Below are 25,510 nucleotides of genomic sequence, written 5' to 3'. Positions count from 1 at the left end.
CAGGGAGTCTGGAAGCTACTGACTTAGAAAACCTTGGCAGAGAATAAGGATTAGCGATACGGCACCTCTGCACAGCTATATAACCACAGCTCATGCCCGCCATTGCCGAGCTGACATTTACGCAGCGACGCGGCGCCTGACTCAAGGACAGCGCTTTCATAAACCACAGTAATAAGAAGGAATCATTAATATCCCCCAGATATCGAGAAAGTGGAAGGGTGAGATTAATTTTGAATGTCAATCAACAAGAGGCATAGGAGTGTGTTTGAGGGAGATAGAAACAGCTGGGGTAAGGTTTGACTAGACACTGGATGTGGTTTTCTTTACTGACTCTGACCTGCATTTGTCTGGAGACTTCCTTGGTTTATTTTTATTTTTCACCCTGAAAATATTCAAATGATAAATTGCAACACATTACTTATAGGCAATATCCTAATAGTGGCTTTTGTCTGATGAGCTACTGAAGATTTTAAATTGCCAACAAAGTCTATTACCCGGGAAAACAAATATCTGCAAGACAGAAACAAGACTGAGATTTATAAGTAAATGGCAGAACCAAAGTGTTTAAATCTGTTTTATTTCATAATTTTCTTGAGAGGGGCAAGACAAAAGGATAAGTCATACTTTCGTGGTTGGGAAAAAAATCCTAAACCATTAGTTTGGAATTTTTAATTAAACACTGGAGGCTCTGTTATGGTATGGGGCTGAATTCTAGCTATTGATGTTGCCCCAGTATTTGGGGGTTATATTGATTGGATTGTAAAAGCTGTTCAGCTTTGTTAATAATACAATTTGATTTTTGCAAATGTTTCATTTTGATAAAAACTGTAATCTGCATCAGAACGCAACGTTTCTGCTGCATAGTTCGTCTTTATTCCCTTTTAAAGGATTGCTCTCGGAGAAAATTAGAAGCACCAGAAAATGTTTCACTTTTTTTTCCTTGCTGTCACGCAGCGCTAACAAATCCCCCCCCCCCCCCCCCCGCACCCTCCCCCCCCTCCCGTTGCCATTCCATCGTCTCCCACCTTCCTCCCTCCCTCCCTTCCTCCTTCTCCTCCTCCTGATTGGTATCGATCAGGCTTCCCACCCCCATGGCCGCTTACTGCTGTTCTGTCACTCAGTGAACAAAGCAAATGCTGAGAGATGGCTGTTACAGCCTGGTTGTCAAGGTCTGTCTTAGAAGTCTCTAGATCAGATTCTAAAAGCACAATCTCACTCGGAGTCAAAACACCATTATTTGTGCCAATTTGGCTTTAAAGGATCAACAGTGACAGGGGAATCTCCATGACTCTGCAGGCTGACCACTGAGGCAAACGCATGAGTCAGCCTCACAGTATTGTGTGACCACTGATGTAATTTGATCAATCAAGGCAGTCAAACAGGCCGGCAGACAGTTGGCCACATTCTCACTTAAAATGGCCCTGCTCCTGCAGTCTTTTTAAAGAAAACCCCCATAACCAGCTGAAATCCTACACTGATTGAATTACTGAACAGTATATAATCAAACAGAAGGACAGATGGACTTTTCTACAGAATAAAGCTAGCTGCTATCAAAGTATTAAAAACACAGTATGCATTGGTTCATATTCCTACAGGTTTATGGTTACTTTATAAAGGATTGTGTCAAATCTTACATGAAAAGTTCACCTATTACATCCTTAGTATCAGAAGAGAAGTCTATGCAGCAGTGTGTGCCCTGTGTTGTAAATTATACAGTACTGTTGGATTATTGATGCACTATTCAATATGTGAAAGTATTTCACTTCTGCAGACAGTGTGGAGGAAATGAGTTACTGTATCACTAATGCTCCTGTGACAAAGACGATTTTGTACGTATCTTTGGATTCCTGGCTGAACCGTTGGAGCAGCAGCTCTACTCTAGAGGACGGAGCATGGCTGTCAGCAGCCGTGCGGCCACACCCATGAGCCAGATATTTTCAGCCGTGCCTTCTCCAGGTTATTGATCTGGAGAATGAACTTCTAATTCTCTACATATGGTTTAGATACTTTAGACGGAGAAAAAAAAGGTTGAAGAAAACAACAACCATTACACAGAACTGCACTGTATATCAGGTTAACATTTAATTTCTGGCAAATTCTTAGCAATACTATGTTAGCTTAAGTTTCATACAATAACTCCCCCTTAATGCCCAGACCTTTGCTGACCTCTGTGTTATTACATTCATATTTGTTTTATCTATATTTATAGTATCTTTATTTATAGTTTAAAGAAATCTCTTATTTATAGTCATTTTCTGCCTACTTTTACATTTAACTTTTACATTTGGTTCCCAGGGATGAGTTACATAGTATACAAAAGACAATTTTCATTTTGTGTGAATGAATGTGTTAGTGTGTTTGTGTCTGTATATGTACAAGGATAAGTAAATCTAATTATTATTAAATCATTCTACATTTTTATAGCTATTTTGCTATTGTTCTACTCTTAGTAACAATTTAGATAGCACTCAGCTAACTCTTATCTAACCTGTTGTTGTACAACCTCCACGTTTACCAGGCATGTAATACACAAACAACTCACATGCCTTATGTCACAAACATGAACTGTGTGTTTTATGGAAGCCTTGTTGACTATTTTGAATATAAAAGCCACCAAAAGCACCCATCAGACAAGTTTCAACATCAAATACAGACATTTCTTTCAGTTTTGTCAGGAGTTCTGTATGCTAATTGCTGGTTTCACGCTGTATTTCATTTATTATATGTAATGATCCTCATCACAGCCAGAGTACAAGTATGTGAAATTTGTACTGAAGTATGAAACTCCTGATGGGATGCTTTGATCTTTTGCCATCATCAGTTTTTGTCATGAATTCAGCCAACAACAAAACCTGCACAGTACATATCCTGCCTCGTCAGACTGACGTGTGCATATTTGACAGCGAGTGCAGCACTCGGTTCAAAACTGCATATTTTGAGCGGATGACATGAAAAGCCTAAAGAAAACATTACATGTGATGATAAAAGAGCAAACAGAAGGAGGAGCATGACTTAACAAGGCAGCAGGTTCAATAATATCACAACCCAGGCAGATCAATGAGCATAAACACACACTGTGCCATGCACCTGTGTCAGTCCGTCAGTCAACGCGCATGCAAAGCGGTGCGGCTTTCTACCTCTCTTTAACTCCTTCCATGCAAACATTGCCTCTTTTATATCTTCCAGTTCTTGGGTCTCCATGACAACAAGATCATACCATGCAGAAACAGTGATCGGGGAGTGAAGGCAATACCAAGGACTCTGCACACAAGGCCTCACAATGCAGTAAATGCACTCTGCTGCGTAGGCACACCACTTGAACATCACAGCAGTTTTAGAGAAATCATCTCGTCATTTTGGAGACAAAAACCATTTCTTTTCAAATCTACTCCAGAGTCATTTAAAATATCCTTTGAAATTATTATTTTTTTCTTTGTTTATCTCTGCTTCAATAAGTGAAGATTTCAGAAACAAAGGAGTAACAAAAGAAAAGAAAGAGCACACCAACCTTCTCGAAGCTCTGAGGAATGGAGGGGGGTTGATGCAGAACACAATGACGTGAGGGGGGAGAGAGAGAACGGGGAAACACAGAGAGAATAAAAACGGCCAGCGCAAAGCCACTCGCTCCACTGAAACACACATAAACACACACACACACAACGTCCACACCAACCCTCACACAACAAACTTCTCTGATTTCCCACAAAGAAACTATGACTGAACATTAGACGTGGTCTTTCAGATATGATCTCTAATAATCCACCCACAGACCAGAGGCTACAGTCAATTAAACAGAGGTCGTGTGGGAGCACTGACCACGTTAATTAAAATGATTTAAAATTAAATGACATCCCGTGTCTGATCATTTTAATAATCTGTATTTATATCATGAGTTAACTCTTTAGTAAAACCATTTAATCCGCCTTCAGTGCAGGGAATGTTTCAGTCCCACACGTCAGTGGTGTTTCCACGCACTTAAACCGAGGTGCTTTCTCAACTTTACGATCACTTTGATTCCACAGTAGGAGCCCGCACAGGGGTTTAAGGTGGATTTGTTAAAGGTGGTTGTGAGAAAATACCAAACAACGGTGTTAGCATTAACTGTAGACAATGAATGGGTTAGTAAAAGTTGTTTAAAAAGACAGTTATGACAAGTTATTCATGTATTTTAAGAGCACCGTAACAGTGAATCAGTGAGTTCGCTCTTTTGTGAGTGTGTGTTCCCATGTGTTCTGGGTTTGGGGTCCTACCTCGCACGTAGAGGTTCGCGGGGGAGGAGTAGCGGACACCTTGGGAGTTGGTGGCCACGCACTCGTACTTCCCCTGGTCGGTTTCCTCGCTATTTTCAATTTGTAAAGCTCCTGTAAAAAGAGAAGAAACAGAGAAGAGGACGTTCAGATGACATGATTTTTCTTTTCTATCAACATGTTGTAATTGTTTTTTTTATCTGTGTTGCCACAATGTCCAGACCAGCAGCTCCATATTTAATTCATGTGGCCTCACAATTAGCTTTTTATCTTTATAACCACATCACATGTGGCTGCAGCGTGGTTGCTTGTTGAGTAAACTGAAAAAGAAGCTGTCTGTGCCCACATACAGACAAAGTGCCAGTTATAAAACCAGCTACCAGTGACGCCTTTGTTGTAGTAGGGAAAATGTACAGTAAATGTATATGTGCATATATATATATATATATATATACCCACATACACTTCTATAATTTTCCTCTTCTGATCTTTGTCTTCTATTCTTTTTCATCCTAAATCCGATCTATTGTTCCTTTACGATGCACTAGCAGCTTCTTCATTTTGCCCAGTGCTACGGCTGTAAATGTTAACGATGTGGTCTTTCTGTTCTCCTCACATGGTTTAACTATGAATATAAAGGCTCTCTGCTGAGGAAAGGTGTAGTACCCTTGCTGATAGTAAGGGTTAAAAAACACCCATGGACATCCATTAGGAGAATGACTCTGCTCTCATGAAATAATCAATAGATATCCCACCAGTCATAGTGGTGCCATTTCACCTGGAACACACCCTCGGATAGTCAATCTGTACCAAGAGAAATAAGGCTAAATAAAAGCCACATCTGTAGGCGTGGTTGAGTGTCAACCAAACGAGAGATAAAATACTGGAAAAGAAACAGAATCAGGTCTGGAACACTGCTGATGAAAACATGGTGTGCATTCCACCCAAAAAGAACAAACAAATCAGGACAGATTTGGGATTTTTGTCCAAGTGCAGAGAAGTGTTTTTCCCTTCCACATTTTCACTGGCTGAAGACCTCAGCCAGGAGAGCAACGCCAACACAATGGATGAAAACAACGCTGACAGAGACGTTCAACATCTGAATACAGACTTGACAGAGTACAGCTGCTGAGAGACTGCAGCCAAGACCGTGGCTGAGTGATGTGTTAGAGGAAGAGGAGGATTTCAACCAAGACGAGGCGCAGCTGCAGTTCTGTTAACAAGACTCACTCCAAACTTTATTTCTCTTCAACGTTTAGAGGCACGACCATTGGAGTTAGAATTGCCACACAAGCTGAGAACTTTTGACTGCACATCAACTTAAACTGTTCTCCACAAAGAGTAAACTCTGTTCAGCAGCAGATTCAGAATGAGTTCAATCATTTTTATTAGTTTTGCTGTTAGATCAGTTGCACACTAAACATGCATTCTTTGGAACATGTATACATTTGGATTTCAAAATAAAAGCAACATCTTGAAATGTGTGTAAGGGTCATTTGGTCTTTTGTCATGTTCTGACATTTTGGAAAACAAATAATAGCCAAGCGATTTATCAAGATTTAACATTTGGATGTTGACATGTCACATGCATCACATGAGTACATGAGAAATGTGAAGATAATAATATTAGTAGATTATAAAAAAAAGGTTGCAGTCCTCCTGCATTAATTGCCTGACAGAAAACCAAACCATATGGGAGAGTCAACCTCAGGGTCCCAACTCCAACTGGGGTCATATGGAGTTCAAATGGGGTTGATGTCCAGTGATTGATTAAAAAATACTGATAAAATTTTTTTTTTCAACTTATATTAAAAAAGGGTTGCCTGAAATCTGCAGTAGTTGTAGATGTAGAATATGTTGGTGTGAGCACGGGGCGAGCACTGAGGGAAACAAACAATGGGCTGTAAAAAGACAGATTGGCAGGATGCAGATAAATGTGGTGGCAGAGTCAATATGCTAAACTGTTTAGTACGTGATCTGGATTCAGCAGCCTCTGCTGCTTTAACAGCTCGACCATAAGACTCTTTTTTTAATGTTCTCAGATTTGCACATCATCAATAGGTTTTGACCTTGTCTTCTGCTTTTCACAAAAAGCCAAAAGAAAAAGCATTCAAGGAGGAAGTTACCAGCTTGGTTTAGTTTACCCCTCTGAACTCTGTCTTTAGGGCACTCTGGATCATTTCCAGGACAGTTTTAATCAAATCCTACCACTTGATCTTCTAACCAAAATCAGAATGTCTTGGACAGCTAGTTCAGCTACCTGGGGACAATTAGCATCATTGAATGTTTCTAAAGATATTTCTTTTTTTTTTTTTTTACTGCAAATTGACCATTGGATTTTTAGGGAATTATTTTTAGAGATTCCAGAGTGTTCTCCCTACAGCCTTGACTGATTTTTGACCCTGATTGGCTGTGCAGTCGAATTTTCATGAATTCTATGTTTTGCTTTTTTTAAAGTTTAAAAGTCAGACCTAACTTTACATGGATTGAGATGATACCCACAGGGCCTTTTTTACCAGTTTTCTCTACTCACCTACTGTTTCTAAAAAGAAAGTTTTGTTCTTGGCAATAACTACAGAGCTGTACCCTGAAGCAGAGACTCAGCGCTGCTCTTTTCTCCCTTTAGAGTTTTTTGTGTTATTTCTTATTTTTTTATAATATTAAACTCTGATCTGATGATGATGAATATTCTCTTCTTTCAAAATCAGGCTGTAATTACTCACAGTATCTCTGCTATTCTAGTTATTTTTGGTTTTCAGAGTTTCAGAGAATCTTTTCCTGACTATTCTCCGTCAAATACCTCATCGGACTGACATGTTCCCTGGGGAGGACAGACAGAACTGAAGACAGACATTAAAGCACACACACGTAGACACACACACACACAGAAGAAGACGCGTAGATAAGGACACACACAAATACGCAGGCAGTCGCTTCAGTATCAGATCAGCTGTGAGGCTGACAAAAGACATCTGGGTGGTGGGAGATGTAAGTATGTGATGGCTGAAGAGAAAACTACAGTAGGCTCTGCATTTATGCACACATTTGTCATATTTTCATAAATGCAAACAGAAAAAAAAGATTAAGAATACCCATTTTACTTATGGTTTGATTGACAGTGATTTTAAATGCTACAGAATTAATTTTTGTGACCATAATGTTCTTAGTTTCTGAACATTATCGGCAGTTGAGGGTTAGACAATATTACAGCGAACTACATGTCTCTGGGTTTGTGCGTATAAAAATGTCAACAAACAAAAAATGGAAATGTCATCTGTGTGGTTTCCTAAACTTTGCAGACCGTTTAATTGAATAGATTTACTGTATAATGCTGTGAAAAGATCAAGAAAACAACCAACATTTTTGGTTATTCATTTACCAACACTTTTCTGGGGTATTGCAGTAACTTTTGCTATCTTACGTAGTTTGGTGTAATCAATGCAACATTTCTTAATATTTGTCATGTCACACTAAGCAAGTAAACTTTACTAATATATTCAATTTTATGACACTGCAGAGTAAATGTTCTTTGATCACATGAAGATCAGATCAAATGAAATCCAAATCATTACATGTTTGAATAAGCGTTTATCCTAAAGGTAAAATAAGATTAGTACTTGAGACACTTGAGAGTCTCCACAGAGACACACAGGTTGAGGTATTTTGAGTATTTAATATTTAGTTTTAACTAAATGCTTTTGGAGGCCCAGAGGATGGAACACTCAGCTTGTAACAGCAACGCTGAGGAACAAATGTGTATTTTGTGTGCGTCTGAGGCTCTGCAGACTGGGGCTATTATCCATTTGCATCTATCGTCTGCAGTTACATGAAAGGACAGCAGCTAGTGCCCCTTTCCTCTCCCGCTATTTTCTCCTGCCCTCACATCCTCACAGCACAGGGCACATAGTAGGGGGAATAAACAGGAATACATTATCTGCTGCACCAGACAAGCCTCTCTCCTGGAGGCAGGAGGAGAAGCGCCAAGACAAAAAAAGACAGAGATGAGTTGAAAAGAGATGGAGCTGAACAGGTGCAACTCCACAAACAAGAGCTCCTCTGACATCTGGAAACAGCTGGTACGGCCAAGCAACCGCGCAAATTAGCGTTGGAGGTTTTTTTATGCTAAGCAAGCTGTGACAGTATATGCACTGTACATATACAAATAAATTCATATATATATACTGTATATACGGTATATCAAACGTGATGTAAATCAGCATTAGTAACAGGAGGTTACAAGGTTACCGAGCAGATGGTTAGTGAGTCTAGGAGGTAATGACAGATCCAGAAGGAGACATGACTTCAGTAAACTGAACCACCGTGAAGCTTCCGATGGTGTGTTATGTCAGCCGGGATGAGAATCAGCTGATCCAGTGGCAACAGATACGTCCTCTGGTCTGTCCAGAACTTCTGGGTCAAACAGATCGACTACATGTTCACCACTCTCCATTCAGGTGAGACATTAACTTGTGATTAGGGCAGTGGACTAACAATGAAGACAGATGGTCTGGACTTTTATCACACTACATTAACCCGAATGGACTTGATGATGGACCACAGAGAGAGAGGGTCTGAGGTTAAGGCCGATTCAAATTATTTCACATCTGAAAGAAGGGAAAACTGTAACACTTTTTGTGACAAATAAAATTACATATAATCTGGTTGTCAATTAATTAATTTGAATCCATATGGGGTTTAGGGAAGGTACATGTAAACAAAGTCTGACTCTGAATCAGTTTTCCACATGATTTAGTTTGTCTTTATTTATGCAAATCATGAAAATGTTCCAATATCCTTGAGAGGGAAATTTGTTTACCCTTTTGTTTAAACCACTTTGAAGAAAGAAATCCACAGAGGGAGGAATTCCTCCTAATTTGCAGCAGGATTGTGTTCCGCATTGAGGGCGTTAACAGACTGAACACATCTGAACATCTGCTGTTTAAAACAAAAAGTGTCAACACGGGCTCTTACATCACAGATGACAACAGGCTTACATGGGTTTCTGCAGCAGTTTAATCTGCAGTTTACCCAAAGTAAAGTGGATTGATAAGGATATAATAGCAGTATTATGAAGTAATACACCAATATCTAAGCAGTCTTTGTACTTATATTCTGAAGTGGACCAGATGGTTCTTGTTTGGTCTGGACCTTACTGAATAAAATAAATTAAACCAATCAATGAGGTGAAGACTGACTGGTTCTCTTCACAGTGACTAAACACAGGTTTAGTCACTGATTTGTAATTTGTCATTATATAATAATCATTATCTAGAAAACACATGTAAACTAATGGAATATATATAATATATGTGGTTCAAATTACAGGTCTTTACAAGGGGTCTGTGATCCCTAAGGGGGCGGTGGAGGTACTGCAGACTCATGGTAACTCATGTTTGGTGAAGGTACATGAAAAACTAGGACTGCTGCTCATTTGACCCTTCACCTGAGAACCACTATCTATCTAAGGATGAGTAGTGCAGTGCTCACCAGGGTCGGACATCTCATTCAGACAACCGGGTGTCTGGCCTGAAGTTGAAGTTGAAAATGATTGGAACACCTGATTCCAATTATTTGGATGGGTGAGCGAATACTTTTGGCAACATCGTTTATGTGGAAATGATAGTTTTCCGACAGTCTGTTTAAATAACTGTGGATCAGCGCAACAGGAAGTGAATGGAGGGTGGAATTGTTATAATATTCAGTGCAGGTCATTCTGCCCAATCAGTCACAAATTAATTAATGTGATTAATGCATTAATTTTGACAGCCCTACTTAAAACATAAACAAAATGTTAAATTGTAGGTAATTAATCAAGTATATGTTCCTCCACTGCAATTCTTTTTTTTGTTGTCCTTTTTTAGATCAAAGTGTCCTAAACTGTGAGCCCAATCTTTGATCACATCACACTCCTCAGCCTGGACAGGTCCATCTATTACCCTGTAGTCGACCCTGGGTCCATATTGCAGGCCATCTGTTAGGGTGCAGGTCTACCAAGGCTGTTTAGCGCTTAAAGTAAACTCGCTCGCTTTCAGTCCCAAATGTCAGGGATAGACAGAGAGCTTGTCATGCTTCTCCTCACGTACATATAGCAGATGGCATGGAAAAATAGATGGGTGCCTTGGTGGAGGTATAAATATGTCAGTAAAAGTTCACATCCATACACAACCATATGCCTGTAACCCCCAAGAAGCTGAGCTGAGGAGTGAGTGTCCAGGTTTGATGTAGGTGTATACACACGTGGGGTTCACCTCGGCCAACGGCTATCATTTGGACAGTCCCCTGCAGTGGGGAGAGGCTGCAGATGATGGATTATTATGGGCTGTAAAATGGCTAAGAGTCATCTTTTGTAGGATTAGAGCGCAGCCATTCTGGGCATCATTTTTCATCCTGACCTGTGCAGCCACAGAACTTTTCCTTAGACTCGACAGAGAGAGAAGAAGAAGAGTCAGAGGGACAACGGTGTTTGTGGCTCTAAAGAGATTCCTGGGCGCGATCCAAACAGAGCTGGACGGTGTCCACTAAATCAGGGGCATTGCTTCAGAGCTGCCCCCATTAAACACATCTTAAAGGACTGTTTCATCCATAACACATCTCGCTGCTATTTTGCGCCTGGCTCACTTGTAATTGATTTTCTCCAAATGATTTCACTGCTCTGTTGGTTCATTATACAGTGCATTTTCTTGGTGAGCTTTGTGATGCTTTGGGTGATTTGAAATCCTATTAAGACCCCGCCCTGAATCTGGTCCGAGCCATTTGTCTTGCTACTCTTTCATTGATGTGATATGAGGACAAAAATACAGCGCCCGTGTATCAGTGTCATGAGTGTTGGAGAGGACAAGCTGCAGAGGAGATAAGGGGGGAAAAATGACGTATACGTACAGAACAACAGAGTTGGGACGTTGTCTGAAAATGCAATGAAAAGGTATCTGTTTTGATACAGTGAGGCGTGTTAGTTTTTCAGAAAATGGATGAAGAAAAGACCTCCAGTGTTGTATTTTCACTATCCTCCAATAGAGTTAATAATTCATCCCACATGGCTTTAATTGCTCTAAGTGCTTTTTACTCTGTTTTTACGTTCCCTATGATTGATATTGATTTTACTACTGTCTTTGAGTTTTTGTAAAAGCACAAAACAAACAATATCTATTATAATAATAATAATGACAATAATTATAATAATGTGACAATTAAAAATACTAAGAACATTATTATATTTTATATAATACTCATGTAAATTAATGTTATATTATTAGTATTATTAACAACAACAAGAAAAATAATAATAATAATAATTGATTGTTTGTGTTTTTATTATAGCATTTTTATTTATAGCCTTGGTCCTTTGCCTGCTAACTAAAATTTGACAGATTTTTGAAGAGACTTTTCTGGAAATGTAGTTTTTAGGTGCGGAGTTCAGACGTTTGTTTAGTGACAGCTGACAACAGAGCTGTTATTTACAAAACAGAGTTTCTTATGATTTTTATTAGCCTATAATTTCACCTGCATCCCTGCGGCAGCAAACCTGATCCGACATTCATTTCTGCGGCAGATATTTTCCACACAGTCAGTTACACATTGGCTATAGGACACATCACAGCTCGGTGCCTCCATTTTTTACACACCACTGGATTATTTCAAATTATACTGGGAACGGTTGAGGAATTAAAAGCTTTGTTTGTACTCGCCGCATTGCGTCCATGCTGAGCATGTGTGGCCAAAACAGTATCTGCAACGGTTTTTGAAAAATCCTCAAATGATACGGAAAAACGCTGTGAGGATGTTTTGATTTTAGCAGCAGCTCGTTCTCAGGAGGTTTTCTTTACTCTGGGCTAAACTAAATTGGGAATTAAAGCTGGTGAAGTTTTTTTTATGAAACTCTCTAACTATCTATATATACACGATGTGTTCTCTAGAGCCATACACATCACCAAGTATCAGACATTAAACTGCGCTGACAGCAGATCCATACTGTTCACTCTGCTTCTAGGCCACGGTGAGCTTTTTTTATGCACGTTGTTTGAAAGGGTCCAGGAGTAGTGGAGCCCTGGGGACGGGTGATAAGTTATCTCACAGAGTTAACTAGAGTGACTTTTTTAGTGGACACGTCTGTACACCCTTGAAATGATTGCTTGCATCTTGCCCTTCAAAAGAGACCCTGCAGGATTTAGTGTGGTGCCCTGACTTTTAGTTAAGAAGATTAGCTTTCATAAAAGAGAGCCTTTTAAATGACAGTTCATCCACTGGCTGCAGCTTTTTGGACGTTGCCTTTTTGCACTTGTCATCACTGCATCTCTGAAAAACAGCCCAAAATTGAACAAATCTAATAAAGGCCCCTGAAGACAATATTGCACTAGAACTGTTGTGGTGTGAAAGATGCTGACTCACTTGTTGATAAAAGTCAAGGTGGTTATTAATAGTAATAATAAAAAGTAGTAATACACAAAGAAAGAGATAGGATAACACTTATCTGATGTGTAACGGTGAGATTGTTTTAATAATAAAGCAAAAGACTATGTGGCGTTAAATTCATGACAGCAAAATTAACTGCATTATTAACGGGTGACACAACTGAAAGCTGTGGAGAAAAAGAGACGTCTCACATTTACTGCATGAAACCTGCTTTTTTACTTATTATCATTGGTATAGATAAACAAGTGCTCCTTCTCCTCTGTCAGTGACAAAAGAAAAAAAAAAACTTTTTTTTGCTTCGCAACAGATGAATGTTGTTTACTTACTATACTTTTTCCAACTGTGAAGCTATCATGTTACATTTCTGTTGAATAATGTTAATGTCTTTTTGCTTTCATTGTTGCACAATTATTGTCTTGACTTTAAAAAGGATGAGGAGAAAAGGATGAAGCAAATGCACCATCTGTCTTTGGTAATTTTCTTATTTGCAAGATGTCTTGTGCCCTTCACACATTTCAGATTTTGCATTGGGCGTTCCTGTCTCTGAGTCAGCACAAGACCGTGTTCACATGAATTAGTAGCTGTGGAAATCTGCTAATTACAGCTGTTAAAACCGATGGCAGGAAAGCGGGGAAGTTGTTTTGTCAGCATCCCTGTGAGACATGTATTTAGACATGACCACAAACTTTACTTCATTAAAATAAATCGGGCACTGTTGCCTCAGTAAACTGTGCCACAAAGAATGGGAGGACTTGAAGACTTGAGGGTTTGAGGGTGACGGGCTCTTAGTATCTAAAGATCTTTGATTTTAAATGTTTGCAAATCATGAATGTGTGTCAAGAGCACGGAAGCAAACCATGCATGACGACACCGGCACACGGTTGACAGAGGGCACTGGTGATCAGTGGAGGATATTGGCTGACAGCAGGGAGATATCAGAGCTGACTCCATGGAGGAGCACAGAGAATATGGATGAGGCAACAACAAAATGGTTTCGCCTCACCATCACTTTCATTCTCCCTGAGGAAGGCTGAGTGAGAATGTCAGAGAGATACACGCCTGCCTACTACTCCAGAAGACACTGTAGCAACTCTACAGAAGAGCATAAACAAAAAAAACTGCAAAAACTGCCTGAAGCTGAAGATGTGATTGTTTCTGTATTCTTCCCTCGATCCGTTCCTTCCTTCACTCCATTCCAGGAGGAAAAAAAAAGAAGGGCACAGCTTTCCTCCTCCACCTCTCACGTCTCTGGCAAAGTCATCTCACATTCACATTAAGACACTGAGCTCATCTCACACAATTTCAGGCTGGGTGGGTCTGGGAGCATCAGTTAAATGCCTAATGTGAAGAAACTCCTATCTCTGTCTCTATTGATTTTGAAAAGAGATTAAAAGGGAATTGCTCTGAGGAAGATTGATTATTATATTAAATATCTATTCCAAAGTGGATTATGTTTATAATTGTGTGAACTTTCTGCAAATCACTTTAAAAAAGCGCGTGCCAGACGTGAAGTTTTTTGTTTCAATTCTGCTCTGATATTAATAATCACCCATGGAAGGAGATTTATGTGCCTTTTTTCTAAAGTGCCGTCTCTTATAATCTTTTCTCCCAATGTTAATAAAAACACCATTTCATTCTTATTTAGTCGATCATCCGTTTATGAAATTGGCTTTAAAGGGGTTTTTATTGCCCCTGAGGATGTAAATAAACACAGTGATGAGAATGCATCACTGCAGTCTGAAGACAAACATAATAAAAAGTACATTCAGCACAACAGCCCTGCTATTCCTTAGATGCACCTAAATGTTCCCCCGGTAAATGAAATGCTTTTACACACAGTTATCATCCATCTTACCTGATCGGAGCTGTTTGATGCGCCCCTGGCTGAGGCTGGGGTCCACAGGCAGGAAGTCTTTGAACCAGGAGATCTCTGGGTCAGGAATACCACTGGCAGCACACAGCATGGTGGCTGTCTTGGTTCGCTCCACTACCTTCAGTTGGGGACCCATGTCTATACTGGGAAAGCCGAATGGCAGCAGATCCTCTGTAAAGATGAAGAAAAAAAACATGTCTTGAGAAAAGAATAAACCATTATAATAATACAATATTGTGGTAAAAGCAGATTTGTTGTTGTTGTTGTTGTTGTTGTTGCTCCAGCTTTTCTGGTTGTGACAAATGACTTGTTTCAATGTATCACTGATGTACACAAGGTCTGACTGATCTATACATAACATCACTGTTGTACTGCTGTACTATTGTGCACTCAACTCATGGACTGGAGCATTTAAAGAGACACTGCAGAAGTTGATCTACAGTACAGTTCATGAACAATACCCAGTGTATATTTCTAACATGTCCTTTCTAGTGGAGCATTAGGTGATGTAGTAGGCAGGAAGGAGAAGAGTCACTTTTAGTGTGTGTGTGTGACAGGCTGTTTCTCCAGCAGTATAAACATACCGCCTAATCAGCAGGAGTTCTCCAAGGTGCTGATATGTACACACACACACACACACACACACACACACCGAATCACACAGGGTTCCTAACATAGAAACACAGGTGTTTGGTGGCAGTGAGCTGCAGGTTTTTCTACCATGTGTGTGTCTTGTCGGTCTGTGTTATGAACTGGTAATGATTCCTATCTAATAACTATGCAGAGAGCTCCTCAGAAGCAGCAGCAGCAATTAGACGCCGGGATCAAGAGGAGGGGCAGGGCACTGGGGCTAATAAGGACTTGTTAGCTGTAATTGTTAAAATGTACCAATGATTAGAGAGGCCGATCAGGGATGTGCCTGTTTGTGTCTGGATGCATCTGAATGCTTAGAAGGCAGTGGATGAATGTGTGTGCACGTGACTTTGGTGTATGTTCTATCCAGTATCCGTAGAACTATCCATAACAGCTTGACTCTTATTATTATTTTCACAAGTTTGGTGCAAGGTGTTATATAAGGAGGAACAATAACACATATGCAGATGAGAAACCAACACAGTTTAGACTCTGCAACAAAATGAATATTAGCACATACACTCATGCACGCACATACACCCGCAACCTACACACACACATACACTTTCTCCAGTGAATGGGATTAAGCATCTCCATGACATTGGTCCAGATGGCCAGACGTGTAATCAAGCATCCATCAGCCTTCCTGCTTCCTGCTCTCCTTAACCTTTCACCACTCTGTCTCTGGCTACAGACACAGACACACCTCCCCCATACCTGATGCCACAATCACACATTTCATTTACCTACAGTATGGAGGCAGATAGCAATGACAACTCTTTAAACTGTCAGGTCACAACAGCTGCTAAAAGTCACTGATAAATCATTGGCCGGAAGCAGACCGCGACCACAGAAACTGTGTATGTGTGTTGTTTTTCCTGCGTCTTTTTCCGAGTTTACTGTGACTTAAGCACGTGAGGGACACGTACCATCTGTCTCACACACTCTGCTGTGAGGATGAGAGCCTGAGTGGAGATGGGATTTATTGCTCCCTTTCTCACTTTACACAGTCATCAGCACAGAAGAGACCATGTCACATAGAGATGTTGATTTTCTTCATGCAGATGCAGCACGGAGGAGGAACCGTGACAGTGAGAATTTAAAACTTCCATGAGCGTGTGGGGATGCTTTTAGATTTTTGAATGTTTGATTACAGCTAGGAAACATCGATAGAAAAATGGAACGAGGTATCTGGTTGCAGAAACAAAGCCCTGGAAATAGACTGAAAGTGCTCAGTTGGTAATATCTATTCACATTTACTTTGGGCTCTAAAAGCCTCGATCACTGGGTTCAGGTCTTTCTTCATGGATCATGATGCAAATATGGTAAATAAAATCTGATTTAGACTGAAATTAAAGACAAAAACAATATGACCTTCCACCATGCAACAATGTTATTGAACATTACCACCAGTCACCAGTTAGTAAAGTATGTAGAATTTGCACATATTCTTGTCAAAGCTTGAAGGTTCATGGCGGCCCGATGCAGTTCTGTCATTTTCCTCACCTTATTGCAGCTTAGAGGACCATCGATTAAAAAAATGACATCTCATTGTTGAGACTGTATACAGTAATGATTTTGTCTCTTTTCACAAATCACGTACTATTTGTTATGCTAGGATAACTTTAGGCCTAGTCTGTGAAGTGATGTGACATCACTGACCTGCCTTACTTTCTTATTTGCAATGCAAATAGATCCTGGCCTAATTTAAAGTCTATGGTGTGATCTCAGGTGGTGATCAGGCCCCGTGTGTCTTCGTGACCACCGTAACCCCTTCTGCCTTCATCCTAGCCTGTCTGAGACTGATCAATGATAATGATCCACGTGAATGGAGTTGTGGTTCCCCAATTGATGATACGTGGAAGGAAAAGAAAGAAGAGATGCACAGGGAATTGATAGGCAGGTCAAAAGGTGAGTTCCCAATGCTACACCATCTACCTCCCCTCTGCCCTCCCCCCAACCTCACATCTCTCTCCTGAGAGGGTTCAGATGTTCTTTTTTATCACCCGGCCAGCTTCAGCTATACACAGACTCAGTGCTAATTACTGCAAAGGCTTATGTCTGTGTGTGCGTGTGTGTGTGAATGTGTGTCTGTATTTCTGACAGGTTCGTCTTGCAAATATAGAAAAGTGGACCTTGCATTAAATTGTTAGATACAGGATGGGCTTTGTGACAAATAGGTAAATAGGGTAAAAATTCCAAAAAAAAAAAAAAAAAACAATCACAAAAATATCTCTGTCAGCCACATCAGCTTCTCAGAACAATTCAGCTGTGATATATATAGCTAGTCAGCCACACTGTCATCAGGGCCGCCACTGACAAAATTAATAATTAATACGAATGAACGGATTAAACAGACGGGAAGATAGATGGCCATGCAGACAGACAGTCCACGAGGCCATCCTACAGGAGGACATGGAGTCAGAGGTATTCAGCCAGGACTGAGGATGAATCAGCCGCCGCCAGAAATAGATCCTGCAGGCGCTGCTTCATCACACTTTTCACCAAATGAATCATTTATCAAAAACAAACATTGCAGTGGAAGAGTACCACTTATTTCATCTCCTGGTTAAATTGATAAGACAGCCTGTGGAAAATCGCACCGCGTGTAAACAGTGAACATGTCGACAGCGTTGAGGAAACTTTGGCACAAGCGGCAAGTAGCACGCCCCCCAGCTCTGTGTTTGTGTGTATTAAGTAGTTGATATTGAACATTTTGGCCTGGTTATGTTTGCAGAAGGGCAATCGGGCTTGGAGCCTGGAACCGATTGATGGAGCCAACCAAATCTGGGTAAATATGCAATCAATGTGTGCACAGGCAAACACACACAGACATACTGTGCTGGCACGAAAATTCACACGCATAAGGCGTATGATGCAAACAAACAAACATGGATTGTTTTTCTATCTCTGTCTCTCCTCAAAAGTCCGCTCACAAACTCAGTTACTGATCATTTGTCCTGGTTAGAAACGGGTCGGCCATTTATCTACCCGTTCATTACAGCAGGAAACGGCCGAGTGCAGGAAAGAGGCCTAAATAGAAGGTGAACTCGGGAAGCCGGATTCAGGATTAATCTGCCAGCGCTCAGCATTCTTCAGTGGCTGTAATGCTTTGACTCCTATAGACTGCAGGAGGCCTGAAGGGGAGCACTTTAAATGCTAATGGGACTTTATGATAATAGATCACAATACAATGCAGAATCAGACTTTGCATCGCAGATCATTCCCTGCCTAAAGTCCCCACCGTCCCTTAGCTGTTCCCTTTCTCCTCCCAGATGCAGCAGCTAAAGTCACTAAAGACCGTAATCCTCCACATAATACACTGCAGAGACACATACATGAAGAACAGACTGAGAGGGAGGAACGAAAGAAGAGACTCCAGAGCAGGGAAGATAAGGATGTATACGTGATGAAAGGGCATGTTCTCCACTCAAGGGGTGTAATCCTCTCGCAGGCAAAGATGATGCTCTCACTTGTTTCCAGACCAAAATTCTACTTGAGCCATCAGTCTGCCAAAGCAGCAGACGCCTAGGGAAATCACTAATCTCACTCTATAAAGGCTGTTTACTATAGGGGCAAAACATTTCTCCTCCTTTTCCACCATCCTTCTCTAACCCTCCACCATCCCCCTGCCTGCCTTCCTCCTAAATTGGGACACCAGGAGGTAAGTATAATCAGGATTACGCTGCATAAATCAGGCACACACACAGTAATACACACAGATGTACTCAACGAAGTATTTCACATCTTTGATTTCACAGAGGCGCGCAGTCGTACGGACACGCTGCTGCACAGTCGAGATTCTCTCGTTCACCAGAGGTTTTTTTTTTTCACCATGCAAAATGGCAAATATTCCCTTCTGAAAAGCTGAACAGCACAACTGCTGCAGCTTTTCCATAGAAAAGAGCAGTCGCAGTGGGAATGGATGGAGTGAGTTTGGAGGTGAAGGAAAGGGTTGTAGTGACTGAAAATTGCAAAATAGAAAGAGAGCGATGGAGAGAGAGAGAGAGAGAGAGAAAATAAACACAATGTTGAAAGTCAGGCACAGATGACGCAGAAAATGAAAGAATGAATAAAACAAGAGAGGCGGAATGAGGCAGAGACACCTCTGAGTGGGGCTGCTAGACTCAATGAAAAAAGAGGGAAGAGAAGGTTGGGAGGGGGAGGTTGATGTGGGAGGACGATAATGACGGCAAAAGCACAAAAATACAAAGAGCTCCCTGACCATAACCTACCATATCTATGTCCATTAGGACCACCTAAGGAGTAGGAGCTCATATCCTGTGGCGGACCACAAATCTCTCACACTGCACAACACTGCTATTAGCGTCGGTCAACCATTATACAAAATGATGAAATGAAGCGCATGATGGGGCTGCAAAGACTCTTCAGAAGCAGGATTTGGTCAATAATGGAAAGCCTCCTTTCTGCATCAGATGACAGACCTTTTATCCCACAAACTGTGTTTTAACACAATTTGACCCAAACGCAACTTTTACACACTTTTGTGCACTTAAGAGCAATCTTCAACACCATGAGCTATCACAGTGAATTACACTAAAAAACACAGCACACGCAGGGATGAACGGCTGGGGGGAGACGGCAAGAAGCATTACACTACATTTATATTGTTCAGTAATAGAGCAATATCGTGAGTGAAGCACTTAGAGATAAATGTCCCATTATTTCTCCGAGCTTGTGCTTTTTCTGCTAACAGACTAACGGCACTATTTATCATTTTACAATCGTTATGCAGAACAGTCACACTGATTCTCTTAAATATGTTTATCTGATTGAACATAAACTCTGGCTTATTTTCTTGTGAAATTTAGGGACAGTGGAGGATTTAAAATAAATTAAAGAATTTCAAATTTCAAAGAATTTTTCCACAACAACACAGCTTGAACACAGTGGTATTATAATATTTAAAATTGCGTATGTATTATGAACATGTTTGGCCTCAATATAAATATTATAGTTTTTCCTGATATTTTATGAACCAGAGGCAGGTTGTGTTTTTCCATTTATACGATATTTTATGAACCAGAGGCAGGTTGTATGTTTTTTCATTTATATATATGTATTTATCAGAGGGTAGTACTACTGTTTTGCAGGCAAAGATTTCTGATGATTCAAAACTTGGACTGCCATCAAAAACCAACTGAAGTTCGTTATGTTTACTGTAATCAGGAAGCAAACAGGACTCGAATGCAGCACTCAGGAGATACTTATCAGATGCAGAATGTTTATTCATATACTGAAGTCCAAATCTAAATAATCAGAACTCACATGAACCAGGCAAAAACACTGAACCAGGAACTGAGGAATAATACACACAAATGAATGACACGAGTTAGACTGATGAACTGGTAATCACAGGACACAGGTGACTGATGACAGTGATTACCACACAGAAACACGGAGGGGTGTGCAGACAGAAAGATACCACTGTACTTCTGATGTGGTCATTAAATATTTGGTATGTTGTCAACAGGTAACGGGCTAAATGGTGGCAAAATAATACACTCAATGGTGAAATGTCAAGCGAATAACAGTGGTTATTTCATATAAATAAAATAAATATTTTTCATTTGTGTTTGAAAACCTTCTCTGTGTGTCACTGGGAAACATAAATGTCATCCATTGTTGTTGATCTAAAAACCCTGCTGGGTTTTCATTTCCCCTTGTTTTACAAATGAGGCTGTTATGTCCAGTTACACTCCCAATATAGCTGCTGATTTGTGTTGGATATTGCTGTCAATCACTGCAGTCCAATAATCAGTTTACTGCACACACACATCAGTTGATTAAGTGGAAATTAAGACAGCAGCTTGTGCGGTGTCCAAGGGGACGGGAGACATCATGGTGAGCAGACCTCAGAAGGAGGCAGGCACACACACACCACCGCACACACCGGCCAGGGTCGCCCTGGAGGTGTAGTTTATGTGGTAATGTGCTTTGGATGGGGGCTGTGTTTGCAGCGATGATGGGCCAGGGTAACAGATGGACAGGAGTCTATTCCCAGGGCTACCAGGCCTTCTGCCTCACACACAGTTCTGCCAACTCCCCAATCCTCATCCATCTCCTGCACCTCCACACCACTCCAACATCCCACTTTATCTCTATTGTTTCATGCCATCGTGTTGTGTTACCCGACCTGCCCCCATGTTCAACCTGCCATTGCCCTCTTTTTTGACATCTTTTTCTCCTTCTCCTTTTCTTCCTCAATGTCCCCTTGGCAGAGAATGGCCAGTCTGAACCACTCCAGCTTTAATCCCCTGATTTTAATGTACAAGCAAAGAGATAAGCCCTTGCTTTATTTTGTGTCCTTTCCTGCTGTGCTGGGCCAGTGGCCAGTGTTCACAGCCCATAATACTTGTGTCCACACTCAACTTAGGATCAGAGCATTTCAAAGCTAGAAGGCAGTGTTTTTCAAGGATAAAGACCCAGATTCTGGCAAAAAGACACAGTGGTTGCAACAAGATGAGATGCTAAAATATCCATCGGCTGATACAGTAGCTTGCCCTGTCTGAAGCTAAAGCACTCATCAACGGGATGGCTGAATAGCTTGCCCTGTCTGAAGCTAAAGCACTCGTCAACTTTTCCATGTACGATACCTATTCCAATACTGCAACTTGAAGTATCTGGCGATACTAAATCTATCAGATACATTCCTTTCTCCTCCAACATGCCACATGCTGACGTTGTTGAGACGATGGTCTTCCTGTGTACAGCATCTTGCACAAAGTTAACTTGAGGATTTGGGTTTAGTTAATGGATCGAATGAGTTATTGTTGTTTGTTTGGTGTTTGATCCTGACATTTTGACCAATATTGGACCGATAGTGATGCTGAGTATCGGATCAAGCCATTGCTAGTTGTTAGGGTGTGGCACAGACCTGCTGTCACATTGTACAAGTGACAGCACAGCAGACCAGAAATGACATGATGAGATTGCTGATGTGAAGAGTTAACACCACTCAGAGAAAATGGACATGTGTAGTAGTAGGTGTGTGTGTGTGTGTGTCCTCACCTCGAATAATGGCCAGCTTTGCAGTGACTGACACTTCTCCTTCACTGTTGCGAGCCACACACTCGTAGGTGTTCTCGTCTCGAGGAGCACGCAGCGGCTGGATCCTCAGCACAGCACCTGCACCCTCATCAAACTCTATGGTCTGGACGTCCACACAGCCGCCGGGAGACACATTATTCACAGCAGAGAAAAGACGAGCATTACTACAGGGACAATAACATTTTTTACCTGACATAAGGCTTTTACTGCAATTGTATAACACTAATCTGGTCTGTCCAAATCCTCCAAATCAGAAGCATGAAGAATTGTTACAGAAAATGAATCTTATCAGATGGAAGAAACTGTTGCAATAACACTTTAACAAAACAGAACATTGTTACTCTAGTAAAAGTCAGTTCAATGCACCAGCTCTAATCACGAATAAAACTGAGTAAATAAAACTGAACACGATGCATAACATGATAAAAAAAAGAACACCTTTTCTTTGAAAAAAGTTTACATGACCTAATCAGGAAAATCAAGTCATGTGGATTAATTTTGTTAAATACTTAAATAATTTTGCAATTTGAATGACGTTTGTTTGTTGACCAGCTGCTGTAGTAAAGCCTTATGTTGGTTGAGTTTTTTTCAAAACAGTTTATTGTAGAAGTAAGGATAGTGTGTGCTAGACTTTGCTGTCTGTGATGTTAGATTAAAATATAAATATAGTATGGGTTAATAATTTAGGGATTCAGGAGTAATCTGATTGATTTTTTTTTCTGAGGAAGAAAAAGGGGTGATTTCATTAAAATTATTCAAAGGCCTTTGGCCCGCTTCACGTTCTCTCCTCTGCAGAGACTTTGGAGGTCAGAACATCTACCTGAACACATGATCCCGGAGCTGGCAGCGAGTCAGTGTCTGTCACCATTTCTGTCGGAGAGAAACTTACCAGCAGTGAAGGTGGATCCTCTGACTGAAAGGCAATTTCTCTAAAGCATTAAGTCATCACACTCTCATTCTACACACAGGCTCCTACTGAGCTGCAGCACTGGTTTCTACATGCCCATCTCAAATGGTGAGAGATAAGAATTTCTGTTGTACAGATTTACTCCATATTTCCTGCCACATCTGGAGTAAATATAAAATATTAAGACCCATGTCTGCAGGATTGTTTGGAAAATTGCCCAGCATTTAAAAGCTAAATGTGATTCACTCTATTTTAATTGCTAATAAGTATAAAGGTTACAGAATGTAGGTATCTAATTGTACTAATGTAATTTACTAGATGATTTGAAAGGCAAACGTTTATATTAGGGGTGTCAAACTCACTTTCACCTGAGGCCATATCAGCGTTACTGTTGCCCTCAAAGGGGCAGTTGAAAGTGGAAAACTATAAATGCATCTACTCTATTATATCCTGAAAAATAACTGTCTCTTGTTTTAGGTTTATTTATTTCCCATATCCTGCTAAGAAATATTAAGCATTAGCTATAACGACCTAATCTTTCTGGTCTAGAAATTGACATTACATCATTTAAGTTCTTTAAGTAAATAATAATAAAAAAATATCATTTTTATAATATTATTATTAATATTATATATTACTATTGAGAGAAGTTTTAATTGCAGGGAAGAGTGAAGAGCAGTAAAAGGACCACTTTCAATGACTTGATGGGCCAAATCTGGTCCATGGCCCTTTAGTTTGACACATGCTTTAAATTCAGAAGGAGCTGAGATAAATTTAAAATTCATGCTGAGATAAACACAACATTATTTGTACCTCAATGATTAATTTATGAGCACAGATAAAAGCTGGACCTATATAAGTATGTATATATTTCTATATTTCTGTTTTTTCAGTACGTTTTTTAAGCTGTTACAGAAAGAAGTGACATTGTGCACTGTGACAACCACCTCGATACGCTGAGAGTTGACCTTCTTGCCCTTCTTATTCCAGTAGACGACAGGCTTGGGATTACCAATGGCTTGGCACACGAATGAGGCCACACCCCCTGACACGCCGATCTGGTCTGTGGGAATTTTAGTGAACCTAGGGGGGGCTGAGGCAGGGAGGGAGGATGGAGGGGTAAAAGGGAGAAAAAGAAGAAGAAGAAAAGAATATGAGAAAACATATTTGAACTTTAACATATCATCAACTCCATTACTCGCAATTCCCTCCCCCACTGACAACTCCCCAATCCTGTGTCAGTGACTGGTCAGGCATACTTGTGCTCTGATGACTGTGTGTTGTGCTTACTTCCTGGGTATCATCTAAAGGACACTGTGAAGGACTTCCTGTGGGTCATAAATAAAAGATGGGGTTGGGCTTTAGAGGAACATCTCTCTCTATGTCTCTCTTTCTCTCTCTCTTTCCTAGTCCGCCTCTGCCTCTCCTTTTCTCTCCTTGCTCTCTCCTTGGCAGACCACCCTTGTCCTGCTTATAGCACAAGCTGTCAGGACACATAAGAGTTTCACAGGTGGGTAAGGTTTTGGCTCCAGATTCACATTACACGTTGCCTAAGTGTCATAATAACAAAATGTGCCCCGATCTGCTGGCACACTCATAACACCAGTGGTGCAGTCACACCTGCAGGTTCTGGTGGTCTCCCAATGATTCTGATACATTTGGTTAAACATCTCTCACAGCCAGGCACAGGTTTATATATGAAAAGAGAGTGTGTAAGTGCAGTACTTGCCCTCCACGAGAAAGCAGTAATTTCCAAGTCCGATATTGAGCCAAGAGAAGTGAACCTATATTTTTCACAGTGGCTGAGTCAGATCAATCAAATAACTTCATGCACCCACCCCTCGCTATCTGTCTGTGGCCTGTTGCCATGGAGCCACGTTTAACTCCTCAGCTACAGCACTGCTGCAATCCATCTGAGTGAAGTCAGGATGACCCTTACCATAGCAACCTGCATCCCTCCTCCCACCTCCCCTAGGTCTGGATGGGTGAGGTCTTGCTATGGTGATTCACTTATGCTTCGAAGACACGGCATAAACAACGAGAATGATAAAGAGAGAACGGCATATCATCTGTTCACCGTCGTTAATCTATAGGACGTAAAAAAAAAAGAAGATTGTCACTACGGAGCTTTAACGGCCGCTACATAACAACAAAACCACAGTGTTTCTGTCTGTGTTTGCTGTCTTTTGTGCATCTGTAAAGGCTTTACCCTGAATGTTCTAAATCAGTTGCTTCCAAAGACAGAGCTGGGACTTACAGATAAGTCACAAGAGAATTTTCGTGGCACTGAATTTCAGTTTAATGCTTTTCATGGGCAGCCCGAGGCCTGGTCGTAAGAGGATTGGACCTGTTATAAGAGGATCCCAGGTG

General features: G+C 40.7%; 1 protein-coding gene across 18 annotated transcripts in view; it reads right to left on the bottom strand.

Moving 5' to 3' along the window:
• ptprsb (protein tyrosine phosphatase receptor type Sb) overlaps positions 1–25,510 on the bottom strand; it is a 74,853-nt gene that overhangs the window by 30,020 nt on the left and 19,323 nt on the right. For 11 of the 18 annotated variants that reach the window (XM_025052518.1, XM_025052522.1, XM_025052523.1 and 8 more), the window contains exons 3-6: positions 24,085–24,233; positions 22,195–22,336; positions 14,512–14,700; positions 4,251–4,361 (exon numbers count right to left, since the gene is read on the bottom strand). In XM_025052518.1, the coding sequence (XP_024908286.1) occupies positions 4,251–4,361; positions 14,512–14,700; positions 22,195–22,336; positions 24,085–24,233 (591 nt within the window). The remainder of the gene's footprint in view (positions 1–4,250; positions 4,362–14,511; positions 14,701–22,194; positions 22,337–24,084; positions 24,234–25,510) is intronic. The other 7 variants (XM_025052521.1, XM_025052529.1, XM_025052526.1 and 4 more) reach the window with 1 other exon arrangement.

Source organism: Cynoglossus semilaevis, chromosome 20, assembly GCF_000523025.1.
Source record: "Cynoglossus semilaevis isolate Cse_v1.0 chromosome 20, Cse_v1.0, whole genome shotgun sequence".
NCBI classification, from domain to species: Eukaryota; Metazoa; Chordata; class Actinopteri; order Pleuronectiformes; family Cynoglossidae; genus Cynoglossus; species Cynoglossus semilaevis.
Note: the sequence above shows the minus strand (reverse complement) of the source record. Positions and strands in the feature narration are given on the sequence as shown.